The sequence below is a fragment of the Egretta garzetta genome, unplaced genomic scaffold (assembly GCF_000687185.1).
Source record: "Egretta garzetta isolate BGI_Z169 unplaced genomic scaffold, ASM68718v1 scaffold156, whole genome shotgun sequence".
Lineage (NCBI taxonomy): Eukaryota > Metazoa > Chordata > Aves > Pelecaniformes > Ardeidae > Egretta > Egretta garzetta.
In genome coordinates, this window is record NW_009260125.1 from 2665868 (window position 1) to 2680831 (window position 14964).

Consider the following 14964-nt stretch of genomic DNA (forward strand, 5'->3'; position numbering starts at 1 on the left):
TGCCGGGGCCGGGAAGGAGGCAGAAAGAAAAGTAAATTTGAGGCAAGCGGGTCATTAAGGCACCGTACCACTGCAGACAGAGCAAGAAAGAGATGAGCCCGTCGTGGAGCACACTGGGTCATTTCTGGAACGATCAAGCGCATTATTTTATGTTTTCTTTGAGCTTTTCCCTTCACCGCCCTGAAGCGAACCCTTCTGTAAGCCACGGGATGGGTGCTCCTGTACTTCAACTACTCTTTATATCGGTGCAGACTGGGTGCAACTAGCAGGGGGGGAACAATGCTCTGGCATTTATCTGCACGGCCATGGACAGCAAAGCAATAAGGAATCGGATCCAATCATTTTCACATTGAATTTCTTGAATGCTCCTCCCTGCAATATCCAGCCTGACCATGTCTTCCCACTCCATGCAAGCGGGATTCCCACACTGATACCTACAGAGGCAGGTGAGCTTTCCCCAGTGACTGCCAGCAGCCAGGGCGAACCAGCTAATGCACTTGCTGTGGAACAGCCTTACGGGCATGAGGGCATGCAGCCTGTGGCAGAAGCATCTACCAGATCAAGACACCCTCCAGAATTCCAGGGGGAGGAGGGGGAAAGGCAGTTCAGAAGTTCAGAAAAGTGACGGCATTCAAAGACATCCAGATGAACACCAGTTTCTGCCAATGACCTTCTGTCAGAAGGCATTTCCTATTCCCTACACCGAGACACAGCAGTATTTACTTATTATCAAAGATTAAAAGGCAAGGACTAAAATCGCAATATATAGCCTCACCTATTCAGTTGCTACCCAGCTCTGAGAGCATCTGAAGAAGTTAGAGACCTGGTCTGTCAATCGCTGCCCCAAAAGCTTCCCCAGATGCCTGAGCATACGCTTCCGAGCCTGCCCAGAAAGACCGAGTCCTGACAATGTCCAACAGCGATATATCAAACTCAGGGAGGAATTTCCCCAACTACTTTGCCTAGTGCCAGGTGGTGTTCTGAGGTCCCACCTACCCCACTGGCTCTGGAGTGGACAAGAGGGAAGAGGGAAGCACATGGAGCACTGGTGTAACGCTCCCTGGCTGTCTGTGCTGGGTGGATAGTCCCTGTGGGACAACTGACAGCTAACCCACTTCAGCGTACTGCAGCTGGTACCTTATACACTTTCATCCCATCTCCCCATCGCTGTCATGCTTGGCATGAGGGAGCCAGCTCAGATGATCAAAGAACTAATGTGACAGATGTTTCAGGCCAGTATTTCAGCACTGTTCTGACAGGTAAGTCAGGACAAAGGTGGATGATCCCAAGGATTTCCTCACACACAGCCAGGGCTGAATCAATACCATACGCTTACATGCTCCTGAAGAGATCCTGCCCTGACACTGAACCAGAAGCTTTTTTCCCCAAGTTAAAAGAACATGAACTTACCCACTTCGTAAAATAAAGCAGCAGCGAGCCCCAGGGTGCCTCCAGCCAGAATTCAGCTGTAATCACCCTGCTGGCTCTTCTCACACAGCAGATGCGCAGTCCTTTCAGCTTTGTTAGCTGTAGGTCTGTCATGATGCATGATTGCAACTGAAAGGTCCCCCAGGGGATTCATCCTGAAGGAACCGATCTTTCACAGTCCTGGGCATTTTCAGGTACTGATGCTGATGCATGGCGGGTAAAACTCTTGTCACTCCAGACTGAAGGCCTATTGCACTTGCTGTAGATCCATACAAGTAACTTCACAGCATGTAGGAGAATAGGTAATGGTTCTTGAAGAAGAAAGCAGAGATCTTTCAAGTTTCCAGCAGTCCTGCTCTATTTCCAGCAAGGTTAAAAGGTCTGAAGTGCCCACACTGGCCACATATAAAAACAGCCAATCAGTAAAGTTCAAAATTACTTCCTTGGTAAGTGCTTTCAGGGCCGCAGGACAAGATGGAAATATGGGCCCTTTGGCTTTTTTGATTTAGCAATGCATTTCTCAAATTCATTTCTTGGTCTAGCTTCATCCTAGAGATATGCTTCACAGAGCTGAGTGCAAACCTCACAGACTCCTGTGCCTGCCAGTCCTTTCTCATTACTTTTGATGCACAGTCTCTGTGGAAACTAAAGCTAAAAATAGTCACCTTCATCTCCTCTACTGGCACATACTGTTTTCTTCTCTAACCGTAACTGCTTGATCTACCTGCACTCATGATCTTCTGGGAAGAGACCCTACGAGTACCATGCCTATTTCTGCATGAGTCCTGCCCGGGGGTACTGCTGGTGCTGTGCCTGGGGTCACTGCTTGTACACTGCTGTGAAGATGCCTTGCATGCCTCAGTCACTACTGGGAACCTCTGACAACTCTGAGTTCAGCTCTGAGCTTTTGCAGCTTGAAGGACTGTATCTCTCTCTTCTTCTGCTTTGGATCCTCTATTAGCATATTGTGTCCTTTTCTCTCCACTTCCACTTTCGATCAGGGATCTCTTCCTCGCTGGCCAGCTCGAAGTGAAATGTTTGGTTGGATTGCAGGCTGCTTCCAAGGTATAAACATGAGTTGTTCCAGAAGGGCTAGAAGCACACTGCGTCAGCAAAGAGCCCAAAGACAACACTGGCCCCTTTGATTGGGGGATGGCTTGCGAGATGCAGTACTCCATGGAGCCCTTGTGTAAAACCAGTTCCGTTTCGGTCCAAAGGCATCATAGCCTCGTTTTGCTGTGTTTAGACCAGGAGGTTGCGTGGCCCCAGAAAAAGGGTTTTTTCATTAGCTAGGCAGCATGTGTCCTTTGCAGTTTGCAGAGTCTTTTGTTTCTTAGCTGGACACCAAGCTTTATGTCACTGTGGGAAGTGACCTTGATAAGCCACTAGTACCACCCAAATGATGCTAACTGCTCTAGCTGAAGATCTGAGTAATATAAAAGAACCAACAAAGCCCCCCCAAGATCTTTGAGGCTACAGGCACCTCTCCATGGAAGAAGGAATGTTTCATTTCAGCTCACAGGACCAGGGATGATACAGAATAAGTGTTCTCTCGTTACTGTAGAGCTTCTGAATTGAAACTTGAGGATAAAATTCCTGTATTACTGTGACTGTTGTGGAAGCAGCTAAAACATTTTGTGCTAATTTTCCACATTTACTCTGTCTCTATAACTGCTTTGAGCTGAAAACTGTTCTAAAAGAAAATACTAAGAAACTTGAAAAGTAGTACAGTCTAGTGGCTCAAAAAGGTAATAATGAAATACGGTATTTTCAATTCAGAGAAAGGGAAAGAAAAGCCACAGAAGCAGATAATGGCAGAATCCAGTAGAAGGATTAAGATGCACAGCACAGCCATTCACCCTGGAGCAAAGGAGAGCTCCAAGGGAATCTGATCATATTAAATGTGGAGCTAAAATTAGATGCTTGGAAAAGCAGATCAGGATGCAAAAATTAAAAATAGCTGCTGTATCTGCAGAAAGCAGTGGAGAATTAGATTTGAAGTCACCAGAGGAAGATGATTTAGGGGTTGATATGTATAAATGGGAAAAGAAAAAGGAGCTGGGAACAGCAGCATGTATAACAACTGATAGATCGCCATCCCAAAGCAGAGGGTGCAGCAGGTAAGACTACTGCTGCTTGACAAGACAAGAAATGACCCAGGGGACTTGGGACAGATAGCTGCTGATCTTGGGCCACAGAAAGCAAACACAGCTGCGGACTAGAGTGTGGACCTTCTAGAGACTATTTCAAACTTTGAATTGAATTGAAGTTAAATGAGCAAATTGATTAGAGCTTATGTTAACACCAGCTTTTACTCAAATTGCCGAGCAGACAGGTAAGAAGAAAATGCAGCTGGCAGCACTAACATTAAGTCACAAGCCAAGAAAAGACAGAGCACATTTATGAATAAGTGAGGAATTGCTCAAATATTGGCAGGATGTAATACCAAGTACAAACCACCCGTTGCTGATGGGGCGCAGGTACCTGCAGCCCTCCTGGCAGCCACAGCAATCAATCGGGTTCCTTGAACAGGGGATGGATTATAAGAACCAGCAGCCCAAATGTGCCCCCACTATTTGCAATGAGCACTGGTGTAGCAGAACAAGAGGGAACCTACCTAGAATCAGCTAGAAAAGTACTTTACTGAGTATTATGGGTTTCGTCCAGGAGAAAAAAAAAAAGGAGGTGGGGGGAAGAAGGGAAGTCCCTGTGTTGGCCAAGCAGGATCCACAGTGAAATAATAACTGAAGACATGGACAGCAGAGAATAGGATCTGGTTGAGGCAGATTTTCTTAAGGAAAGAATGCAAGAAAATATGGTTGGGTTAGCACAGATTTCTCTAGGTCCTAGAGTACTTGCCCTGGATCAAAGGGCAAAACCTTTGACTGTGTCCATATGGGCACAAACTTTAAGGATAGCACAACCTGGCTTTATAGTGCTGCCTTCCTGACTCAAGATGAAGAATAAAATATCCAGACAAGAAGAGTGCTACTGAGTGCAGACAAGTTGTTGGAAGTTGCAAGTGAAAAGTATGAAGAAAGCTTCTAAAAACACAAGTCAGAAGTTTTGATTTCTTTTTCCCTGCTCTAGATACTGAGTGTCCATAGGAGGGCAGTGTTACTAAGGGCACACCTGGATTCACTTGCCATGCCAGAAGAAAAGGGAATTCCACATTTGAGTCAGGATCTAAAATACAACTCCAAGTAGCTGTTGCTTAGCATACATGGACTTGGTTGTGGCCTTGAAAGAAACTGCTTCATTTGCTAGTATTTAAGAGGGGGATATGCACTCCTACCCTGCAGCATTCTTTTGAATAATGTCATTATTCAGGTTAATATTTAAAGGTAACTAAGCAGCAAACACCGGCCTCTGACTTTGTGACAACTTTGCTTTAGGCTATACAGCAAGTCTGCTAGGAATGAACACATCCTAAATACTGCCACAAGAATAAAGGTAGATGATCCAGAATGTCTGATGTGCAGTTGTGACTTGCTCAAGTGTCAGGCATTTGTGAGATCATCAGGGATTATCTTTACACAGCTTCCAAGAGTGAAATACCCTACAGCTCCCCAGGAGTTCGCAGCAGGGGGGCAGCCAAACCAGCATGGCACAGCACAGCATGGCCAAGCTCCCTAGCTTTCTGGGCTGCTCAGTTCTAGGTGATAGGGGAAAATAAAAAGTCTGTAGCTACCCTGTATCTTTGAGCAGGTGATGAACCAGCAGTCTTACAGCTTTTCACATCAAGAAGGCACCCATCCTCTTTTTTGCCTTCAGTGAGAGCTACACACCTATGCCTTCTGCTGCTAGCAATAGGGGGTGCGCAAGCAGAGACAGAGCCCTGATGAATTCACTGCACATCACAACAGCTCAGCTCTAGTACAATACAAGCTACTAATACTGCTGACCTGTCATTTTGGCAGTTCAGTGTCCTGGCTCCAGCCTGTGTTTAAGATGGACTTCCTTGCTGGGCTGGTAGTGGCCATAGCTATACAGATCCCAGGGTGACCCCATTGAGCACTATCTGCACTGGCCTCTGGAGATTTGACATCATCAGATGTCTCTTGGTTTTGAGTTCCTATGGCTTTTCCTCCAGGTTGGTGGTAAAGCTCTCTGCCACCACTGACACCATGCTAGCTCCCATGGCAGGGACTCTTCTGGGGGTTAGCACATACAGTATATGCATTTCTCAGCATTGTCACACAGGCCTGACCCTCAGATCACTGGTCACAGCACCCTAAACCACAAGTTATTTGGTTCCTTAAACACCTCCTAATACTGATGGGATTCTATTCTCTCCCACGAAGTTCCCTATTGCTATCCCATACTGACCCTCAGCTTCATTTTCCTTCACTGCCACCATCCAGTCTTTCTTCCCACCGTGGGTTTCTGATCACCGCTTCTCTCTCTAGTGTCACACCAGGCATCATACTTCGTTTCACTCGCTAGAGCCGCATAACTGTAGCCTGCTACCAGCAGAATTCATGCAGCATGAGAGGATTTTCATGAGCTGGCTCCACTGATGGCTGCAAGGGAGATTGCTGCCAGCTGAGGATATCTTACCTTTAGAGACCTGGCAGAGTTCCAGGCCCTTTGTTCCCTCAATACAGACAGATCAAGTGCACTGCATCTCCTGATAGCAATGGCAATTCTTGTGCCGTCAAGATAAAGCTGGTAAATCAGTCAAAGAATCTTCCCCCCCAGCCTCTCATGAGTAAATAAGACCAAGTATTTTGGTGCTGCCAGCATGAATGTGATGTCAATTCAAAGGCAAAGGCTGCTCAGCCCTTTGTGGGTGTCCAGGGTAAATGAGAGCAGCTGCTTGCTCCTGCTGCATGATGCTTTCCATTTCATCTCAGCTGCAGGACTCTAGCAGACATCAAAGCCAACAGTATTCAGCATCAGCCCCTCCCCCTTGTGAAGGAAAACAAGTCTTATCCTAATGAACCAGAAGGGGACATGTGGTTATTTTTCCTTTTTAAAATCTTGCTTGCTGTGGACTACACATCACGCTTACCTTGGCCTGCAGAGCCAGGATGCTGTTAACAGTTAGCTGTGTAGAGCATGCACATATACAGCTTTAATTTCTACAGAACATAACCATGTATCTGTTGATCTATATTTTACCAGCTATAGTCCCGCCTGCCATATGTGGTCTCTTTGTCTTCTGAAGGAAAGCACTCTGGGGATGGGACACACTGGTTTCATTGACAAAAAGCGTAAGGGAAAGTTTCAGCCCTATGGAGAACAGGAACATTCCTTTGAGTACATAAGAAATTTTTGTTGAAACAATTGATCATAGCATGCTAAGCTTTCCAACTCTGTTTCAGTTGTTGGCTAGACGTTAGCCAGCAGTGAGGCAGACAGATCCAATCCATTCCTCCTCTCATGTCTGCAAAAATACACACAATTACCATTGCCTAACTAAGCCATCCCAATGACTCTTAACAGGGCTATTTGTGACAAAGTCAGTTTGTCACAGGACTGAAGCTTCAGTTGGTAGGTAAGCACATACTAAATAGACAGGAATATAGTTTTGTTAAAAATGTTAAAGTTAATAAAACATGTTTTAGCCACATCATGTGTAACCATAAATCCTAAAGAATTATGAGACTGAAAAACTTAATCTATAATTAACAGGGTTTTTTTTCTTAGGCAAGATGAAAATCCATAGAAGTTTTAGATTTTAGGCTGAAACATATTTTAAGTGAGCATGCACAATGATGCAAACCAGGAGCCTCTAGCTAAAAGACAGAAAAACAGGGAGCAAAGACAAACAATGGCCTATCAACTGTTAGAAGAACCGAGATCATTACAAAGAAGGGACCTCTGATAAAAACTTGGTTTAACCTCCTGCTCAGAGCAGTGCTAACTTTGATCAGGTGACAAATAATAATTTGCTTCTGGTCTAGCTTTGAAATTTAAAAAATAGTAACAGAGTTACCAAAACATATAAATATTGACCTTTGTAACATTGTACCAGTGATCCTATCAAATTATTCGGAACACAGAACCGATGCAAGCAAAGAGGTCAGAAAGGACACTACAGACGTCCTTGTCAGCAGGGGTTCTTGAGAGGCAGGAGAACAGCTAGCGCAAGAGCACCTCAGAATGACACCTCCTTCCATTGATAATCAACTATCTGACTCAGTACTTCAAATCTCAGTAAAAGCTTTGTATTCTACACTAGCGAACACCAAAACATTGCGATTGCTATATACGCAGCCTTTACCCCAGTGTCACACTACACGTATAGCTCAGTGTAATTCTGCTGGGTAGGACCTGGTAGCAGAGATGAAAGATCACACTCACCTATATAGCTCAGTGTAATTCTGCTGGGTACCTGGTAGCAGAGATGAAAGATCACACTCACCTTCTATCATCAATACTTCCAGCGAAACTTCAAGACCCAGTTCAGACCACTGAGATGACAGACTACCCAGCCATAATTCATTTTCTGATGGCAAAGGAAATGCAAACAGCATGGGACTACTAGAAGAATGCATGTGCCCTGGCCTACTCGCACGTAACATCTGCCTGAGCAAGGACCTTGACAGAGCTGGGTCAATTACTGCATTAACACCAATCTGCTTAAAGACCTTTGAGTGAGAAGCTAAAAACCACTTCACTGTCAAAACCAGTTTCATCAGCCCTTTAGATCATAGCCCAGGGTTGCTATAAAAAAAAACCCCAAAAAACCCATAGTAGAAGTAACTGGTTTCATATCTTCTGAATATAAGAAAGAGATCATCCTTCCTAAACCCTGTGCCTCAGTCTTCCCCTGCTGAGAATTGCCTCTTGGGTTGCAGAAGGTCCAGGATACAGAGGAAGATCCTGAGAAGACATTACAGTTTAGAGTGCCATACTATCGATGCAAGAGTTGGAACAGAGTACTGCTTGTCCTTTATCATCCCTCAAGGGTGATAAGGTGGGGTAACAACTGTTACTTGAGTAACCACTGAGAAAAAGACAAACCTGTTTTCTTGTGGCAGTAGCACAGCTGGTGCTCTTAAACAGGAATCAGCAGAAGCTCATTTCTTTTGAATCCCTTATCCAGGAACAGGGAAGAAGCAGAAGAACATGCTTTTAGAAAAGGACACCCAAACATTGAACTTCTTACCTCTTCCAAAAGGAAATTCAAATGAAATTTGAGACAGTTATAGGTAATAAAAGCCCCCGCTTTGGGCTGACAGAAAGAAGTGCTTGGCAGCACCAGGCAGCTTTAGCCTGCAGGAGTGATAGATAGTCCTCTAGAAAAAAACCCAAGGCATCAGTGTAAAAACCCTTCTGTAGGACAGAACTCATTCAGCTAGCAAGGTCAGCCATAGCTAAAGCCATGTGCCAGAAGCTACAAAGCCAATACATCTGCATCGCTGTTACAGCAGCAAGGACCCAAGGCACGTTCTCTCAGCAGTCATACTTTTATTATATTCTTTGGACTGGAAGTTTACTATCAGAAAGTCAGTAGCTCTGGCACACTGAACAATTAGGATTTCTGTTATATACACACCATTATGTCTGTTTTTATCACAAACAGTCTAAACAAGTAAAAATTGAAAAGCTTGTTTATTAGATTTGTCAATACAAACATTCTTTCTGGGCAATTCACAGAGTCAGCTGTCTTAATAAAGAAGTCCACATGAGAAGAACCAAATACTGCTCCCAATGAATAAGCTGAACAACATCAGTATAGACTTAATCATATTCAGACATCTCCAGTTATATCCTTTCACACACAAGCATTGTTCATGCACCTCAAAAGGAATTCACAGAAGCCCAGACACAGGCAGTTAGAATGCATCAGCTTTGATTGCTACAGTATTTGTAAGAGTTTGAGGCCATACTTCCCCCTGTCCCCAAGTGTTCAAGTCCTCTATTGCACACATATACACTCATCTTTGTTAAATGAGTTTATAATGAAGCTATAAGCTATCTTCTTGTTCAGAGATTGTCCCAAGCCATTAAATATTAACATATTAAACACAGAAGTAACATCCTTGCAGACAGGCCTGTCAGCAGATTCGATACAGTAATCTGAATGGAGTATCTGGAAGCCTACATGTGATGGCTGCAACTGACAGAGCTCTGAGTTCTACTTGGATGGCTTTTACAAGGTATCAGTGATGAGAAGCTGCTGAACTGCATTTTCACATGCCCTAGTTACATTTACAATTCATTTTTCAGCCAAGGCTTGTTAGAACTAAAGAAGCTGCAGTAATAACCCAAACACAGCTGCTTCTCACCCATCCCACCTAAGAGGCTAATTTAAGAACCTGAAAAGGTCAGCATCCAGATCACCCCAACATCTTGCTGTCCAAAAACTGTAATAAAAAGCTACGCAACTTTGAAAGGCATAATATATTTCAAGATAATTAAACACTTCAGAGTACCCAAAACTTTATGTCAAACCACAGTACAAAACAAGTTTGTACGAAGTAGTATCAGTTATTATTGAAATAAATCCTAATGGCTCTTGGCAGTACAATGTTTTTATACTCCTCTTTGAAATTGATATATTCCTGGACTTTGAGAAATTCTGTTTGATTGGTTGTGCAGGTTGGTGTCCTTGTATACAAACCAAACATTTCCTCCCCATAAAACCATGTTAAGCATGCCAAACACCTGTAGGTGAAAAAAGGAGAGATTTTTTTTTTTTTTTAAAAGCCAGAATATGACTTCAAGGCAAGCCAGAAACAACCCCTATCTTTGTCACCTCTAACTTGGACAAGACATTTCCACACGCCTTAAAGTATTACAAGCTACTTTATCTGATTTCCAAAGAATTCTGTTGGTCAACTTTATCCTTTGCATGGAATTAGGCAAATTATTTTCAGTCATTTAGCATCTCTGCATATGCACATCCAGAGCACATGATTCATTATTACTGGGCCAATGAATAACAGCCAGAATTTTGAAAAGCAGGATTCACTGGGAAAAATCATACAATAAGCCTTATTTGCCCTGCTATAAAGAGTTCTTTCTATGAGCATGAGCTTTATATCATTGTATTACAAGGAACCTCTAATGTACAAAAAAAAGCTCAGTTGATGGAAAAGCTAGGTTCAGCACCAAAAGACAAAGCAGGAAGCACAGAGTTTCCTCCTTACTTATATCAGTCAAACCACTCTGGTGGCTCAGTAACATGTTTTAAGGTGATTTTGGCTCACTCAAATGTGTCTGGAAACGCTGCATCTAGCAGCTCTAGAGACAGATCCTACAAGTTGTTTCTCTTAATTTCTTCAAAGAAAAAAGAAAAGAAAAAATTTGGTCAGTGATTTAACACAGTATTAATGGGCCTGAAAGGCTGATAACTCATAAAGCAATCTTAACACATAAAGCAACACACACAACCAGTAGAACAGGGCTCTCAGGTGCCATCAGCTATTTCTAACACATTTATTGTACCCATATAGCAGAAGGCATACATACCACAGACACATTCAGCGTTCCCATGCTGGTCACAGAAGCAAAACGACAAGTTGTTCCTGGTGCTTTGCAAGATTCTATTCCTGGAATAATGCTGGCCCCTGTGGACATTTTGATGTCAGCAAGTGCCTTTGCCCAAGCAAAAGTACTGACCAGCCACAGAAAGGCTGTTATGACAGTGATAGCCAAGTCCTACAGAAGAGAAGTACTCATTATTATGTTAAAAAGATTTGCATGAATGTACATAAGAGAGCAAGGCAGAGACAGTATCAATTATGTCACCAAAATAACTGCATCAGTGCTAATGATCACAAGCAAATTTAGCCATTAACAATATTAACAACACAAGATATATTCTGTATTGATAATCAGCTACAAAACTATATGCCTTTTGCATCTATCAAGCATAAGCAATCTTATCCTTTGTAATAAATTAGTTTCTAAAATTAAATGCCTAGCACTTATGTTATAAACATTTAAGTCAAACTTTAGTAAAGTGGGGGTGGCAGGGGAGAAAGGGCAGAGGATTTAAATCTGGATAGCTGGTATGCCAAGATTGGCTTGAGAGATTGCTAGGTCTGTTTCTGGGCACACTCTGAGACTTCTAATTCTGAGGATCAGAGCTTTGATATTTAAGGTGACTAAAATTCATAACTATTTCTCCTCTGCCAATTGCATCTGCACAGCTGGTGCTCTACACAGGGAAGAGTCCCAGAAACTAACAAAGGAGGTTCCACCTGTGGAACAACTATATATTCAAATACATGATACAAAAGAAAAGTTGTGATGAAGACACTGTTCACCTGAGAAGGTGGAAGTGTGTTTCACTCTGCTTCAATAACTGCATAAGGTATGATGCCATGGATGTTCAAGGCTTTGGGTGCCCTTTTCTGCTTGAGTGGTGTAGTGACTAGTCTGAGATACTGGTATTCACATTCCATCTACCTTTTGGAACTACTGAATATTCATAAGTTATTCAGATACCCTTGTATTAGCAGTATTTCTCATCTCTTTGTAGTTTCAAAGACAAAATTAAAATATCTTAGTATTACTTACAGTTTGTGGAAACTTGCTGTTTCGCTGGTACACATGCTTATATCCAATATATACCACAAGGGCAGCAGTGCAGTAGAGGAACACCAACACTGCAAGTGTAACAAAGAACTGTGCGGAAGAAGAGAAGTTGCCCACGAGATGGACATCAGTCCAAGTGCCGCCACAGAGTTTTGGGTCTGGTGCACTAAATACAACAGTATTCAACCTGCAGAGATGATATCCTTCATGTAGTTAGAATTTGCTGTATAGTGGAAGCTACATACAGTCGTGCTTCACAATAACAGCACTTCAACATTGCGGTGGTTTAAGTTTACTCTAAAAGACATTTTATTTTTGTATAATGTATTAGTTACACAACACAAAGATTTGTCAAGATGTCTGAAGACTTCCCTATCCTACATTGAGATATGCAATAGCAACTTCAGGAGAAGACTCTTAATCTTGTCTTTAGAGCAAGTGAAGAAAGAAACCCCAATTTGGAATAAGACTTAACAACACTGTTTGAGAGACTGGCAGTTAAACAGGGGCATTGGGACTTAAAAGGCACTGAGTTGCATTACAGCTACAAGAAAATGCATGCACATGAAGTTCTATAAAACCTGTGTGAGTAGCAGCAACTACTTCGTGACCAGCACAGAATCATTTCAGACTCCCACTCTCCCCTCCAAGTGCTGTTACAATGCTGGGTTTTGTGACCAAATTCTATACTTCTGTAATTGTTTTTACTAGCTGGCCTCCGAATCCATTTCTATACTTACACCTATGCTAATCAAACACCTGTGGACTCTGTGCTTGTTGTAACTGTGCAGCTGTAAGAACAAAGAGGAAGCCTTCCCCCTCATGCTCCAGGAAAGGAGCTTGTCTCTACAAGAGCACTACAATGACAGTGGAGTATTTAGTTTTTATGTACCCAATGCCCTCACCAAGATTGTAGTGGAATAAACTGAAAAGTAAATATTTTCCATTCAGCCTTTAAACAAAAAAGTGATAATGGCACATCAAAAAAAAAATCAGATAATCTGGGCCTCCAAAGCAACTACAAATTGATGAAGAAATAGGCTGTTACAATTAATTGTATTGTTTTGCTTATTAACTACCTTCTGTGGCATTCATACGCTGCTAGAATAGAGCTTAAGGTAGAGTGATACAAAGCAGTAACACAGCCTATTGCCATTTCTACCTACTTCTTTCTATAAGGCACCAAAACCCACAATGCTTTGAAAAATTACAACTAAATATTTATTTATTGCTACTACAGAGAAACCCAGAGGTTTCATGTGTACATTCAGATATATACAATAAGTACATATTCATAAGGGAGACAAGGAAAAAATGAATAATAAATAATTAGTGTATAAGTGACAACTGAAGAGCTAATACTCACCTGAAAGGATAAGCAAAAGCAGCTGTAACTGTTTTGTTTACCACACCTTTACAGGAAACCAGAAGGGTAGTTTCACCTTGAAAGCCTCCACATGTGGCAAAAGCAAAGATTGAAAAAATCTATAGGAATTGATACATAAACATATTAGCGCACACCACTAGAGCTCAAAGGAAATAAGTTCAACTTTTAGCTGAAACAGCTAATGAAGGCAAGAAATAGGGACAAAGTTAGCAACAGTAAAGTATGAAGTGATGTCAAGAGGTAACAAAAACATGAGCAACACCACTAACAAAAGCCTATTTGAAGTTCTTTTTGTTCATGTTTTTCTTAGCTCTACAGCAAGAGTTTTTTGTTTTGTTTTTTTATGCTAAAATCCAGCACAGTTACCTCTTGCAACTGGTGAGGGAAGTATTTTTAGGAGTCTCATACATCCACAACTATAGATTAGAGCAGCTAGAAGGTACGTGCTCAGAGCATTGCACATCAGCTTGACTGAGTAGCTTGCTTTCCCTTTGTTCACTAGCAAAACCCTAGACCCCCCAATAATCAGAACACACCATAGCACAATTTACTACAACAAACTTCTGATTAACACATAGGTTTTATGTATCGGCAGAACTATTCCCTCCCAGTCAGAGGGCTTGGCCTTATGCTGAACACCCACCACCAGCAACACAAGGCTGGAAGCAAGCAGCCCATTAGCACACACCTCCTCAGGCCTACCCAGCCCAGGCACAGGAGCAAAGCCAGGCCTGGGAAAGGAGAAGAAACAGCCCCACAAGAAGAACGAGGCCTCCACAGCCCCACTCACCCACTCGAGGACCTTAATGAAGCCCAGAGGCTCCAAGAGCAAGCCAAAATCCACCCGCAAGCCAGCCATCTTGAGGGACACAAGAGGAACCAGCAGAAACCCAGACCAGCACCTGCCCACAGCTCCAGCCTGCACAGGCACCTCCTGGGCTGGCCCCTCCCCCTCTTACCTCATACCTGGGCTGGCCCCTCCCCCTCTTACCTCACACCTGGGCTGGCCCCTCCCCTTCTTACCTCACGCTGGGGATGGCCCCACCCCCTCTTACCTCACGCTGGGGCTCTTCAGCCCCAAATCAGTGGGAGGGGAGAGCCCAGCTGTGTGGGGTGGGTGCCACTGCCATGGAGGACCTTGTCCATGGGCAGGGGAAACAGCGCAGTAAGTGTCACAGGAAGGAACAGCTTCGGCCATTTTGTGGAGTGAGGCAGCAGTGACGTCCATCCTTCATTCCTTCCCCGGGAGGCTGAAGGGGCTGTGACTGGCTGAAGGTAAAAGGTGCTGCGGCAGCAAAAGCCGTGAACGCTGCAGCGTCAGGGCTGTGCGTCCTCAGGGTCAAGCCTGGCAGGAGGGACGGCGGTGGGCAGGCAGAGGACAGCATGCTTCGGAGGTTCATCTGTGCCATACCTTAATTTTGGGCTTAATGATTTTATTAGCAAAAAAGGCAGAGGCTCTTGACAGTTCATGTGCAATGGAAGCTTGCTGAAATCTCATCTGATTTTTTAAGCTTTAAATAATTTTTCTGATTTTGCTCTGTTGTTGATATGTTAATCTTTGGTGAAACCGAAGAGCTAAAACTCGTGCTGAGGAAGATTTAAGGCCTGTGAGAGGCTGCCCTCCACTCTACACCCCGACTGGAGAGCATGGC

At 43.4% G+C, this 14964-nt stretch overlaps 1 protein-coding gene across 1 annotated transcript; it reads right to left on the minus strand.

The window, feature by feature from the left end:
* Positions 1–9915: 9915 nt before the first annotated feature.
* Positions 9916–14171, minus strand: SYPL1 (synaptophysin like 1). The gene is made up of 5 exons (XM_009641404.1): positions 14103–14171; positions 13292–13410; positions 11908–12112; positions 10855–11043; positions 9916–10047 (listed from the first exon to the last, which is right to left on the minus strand). The coding sequence occupies exons 1-5, from the start codon at positions 14169–14171 to the stop codon at positions 9916–9918; spliced, it is 714 nt and encodes a 237-aa protein (XP_009639699.1).
* Between the last annotated feature and the right edge of the window lie 793 nt (positions 14172–14964).

Coding starts and splice junctions, on each gene's coding strand:
- SYPL1 (XM_009641404.1), bottom strand. CDS start 14,171: ATGGCTGGCTTGCGGGTGGATTTTGGCTTGCTCTTGGAGCCTCTGGGC. Junction 13,411..14,102: donor TCATTAAGGTCCTCGAGTGG/GTGAGTGGGGCT, acceptor CAATTCCTATAG/ATTTTTTCAATCTTTGCTTT. Junction 10,048..10,854: donor GAACGCTGAATGTGTCTGTG/GTATGTATGCCT, acceptor TTTCACCTACAG/GTGTTTGGCATGCTTAACAT.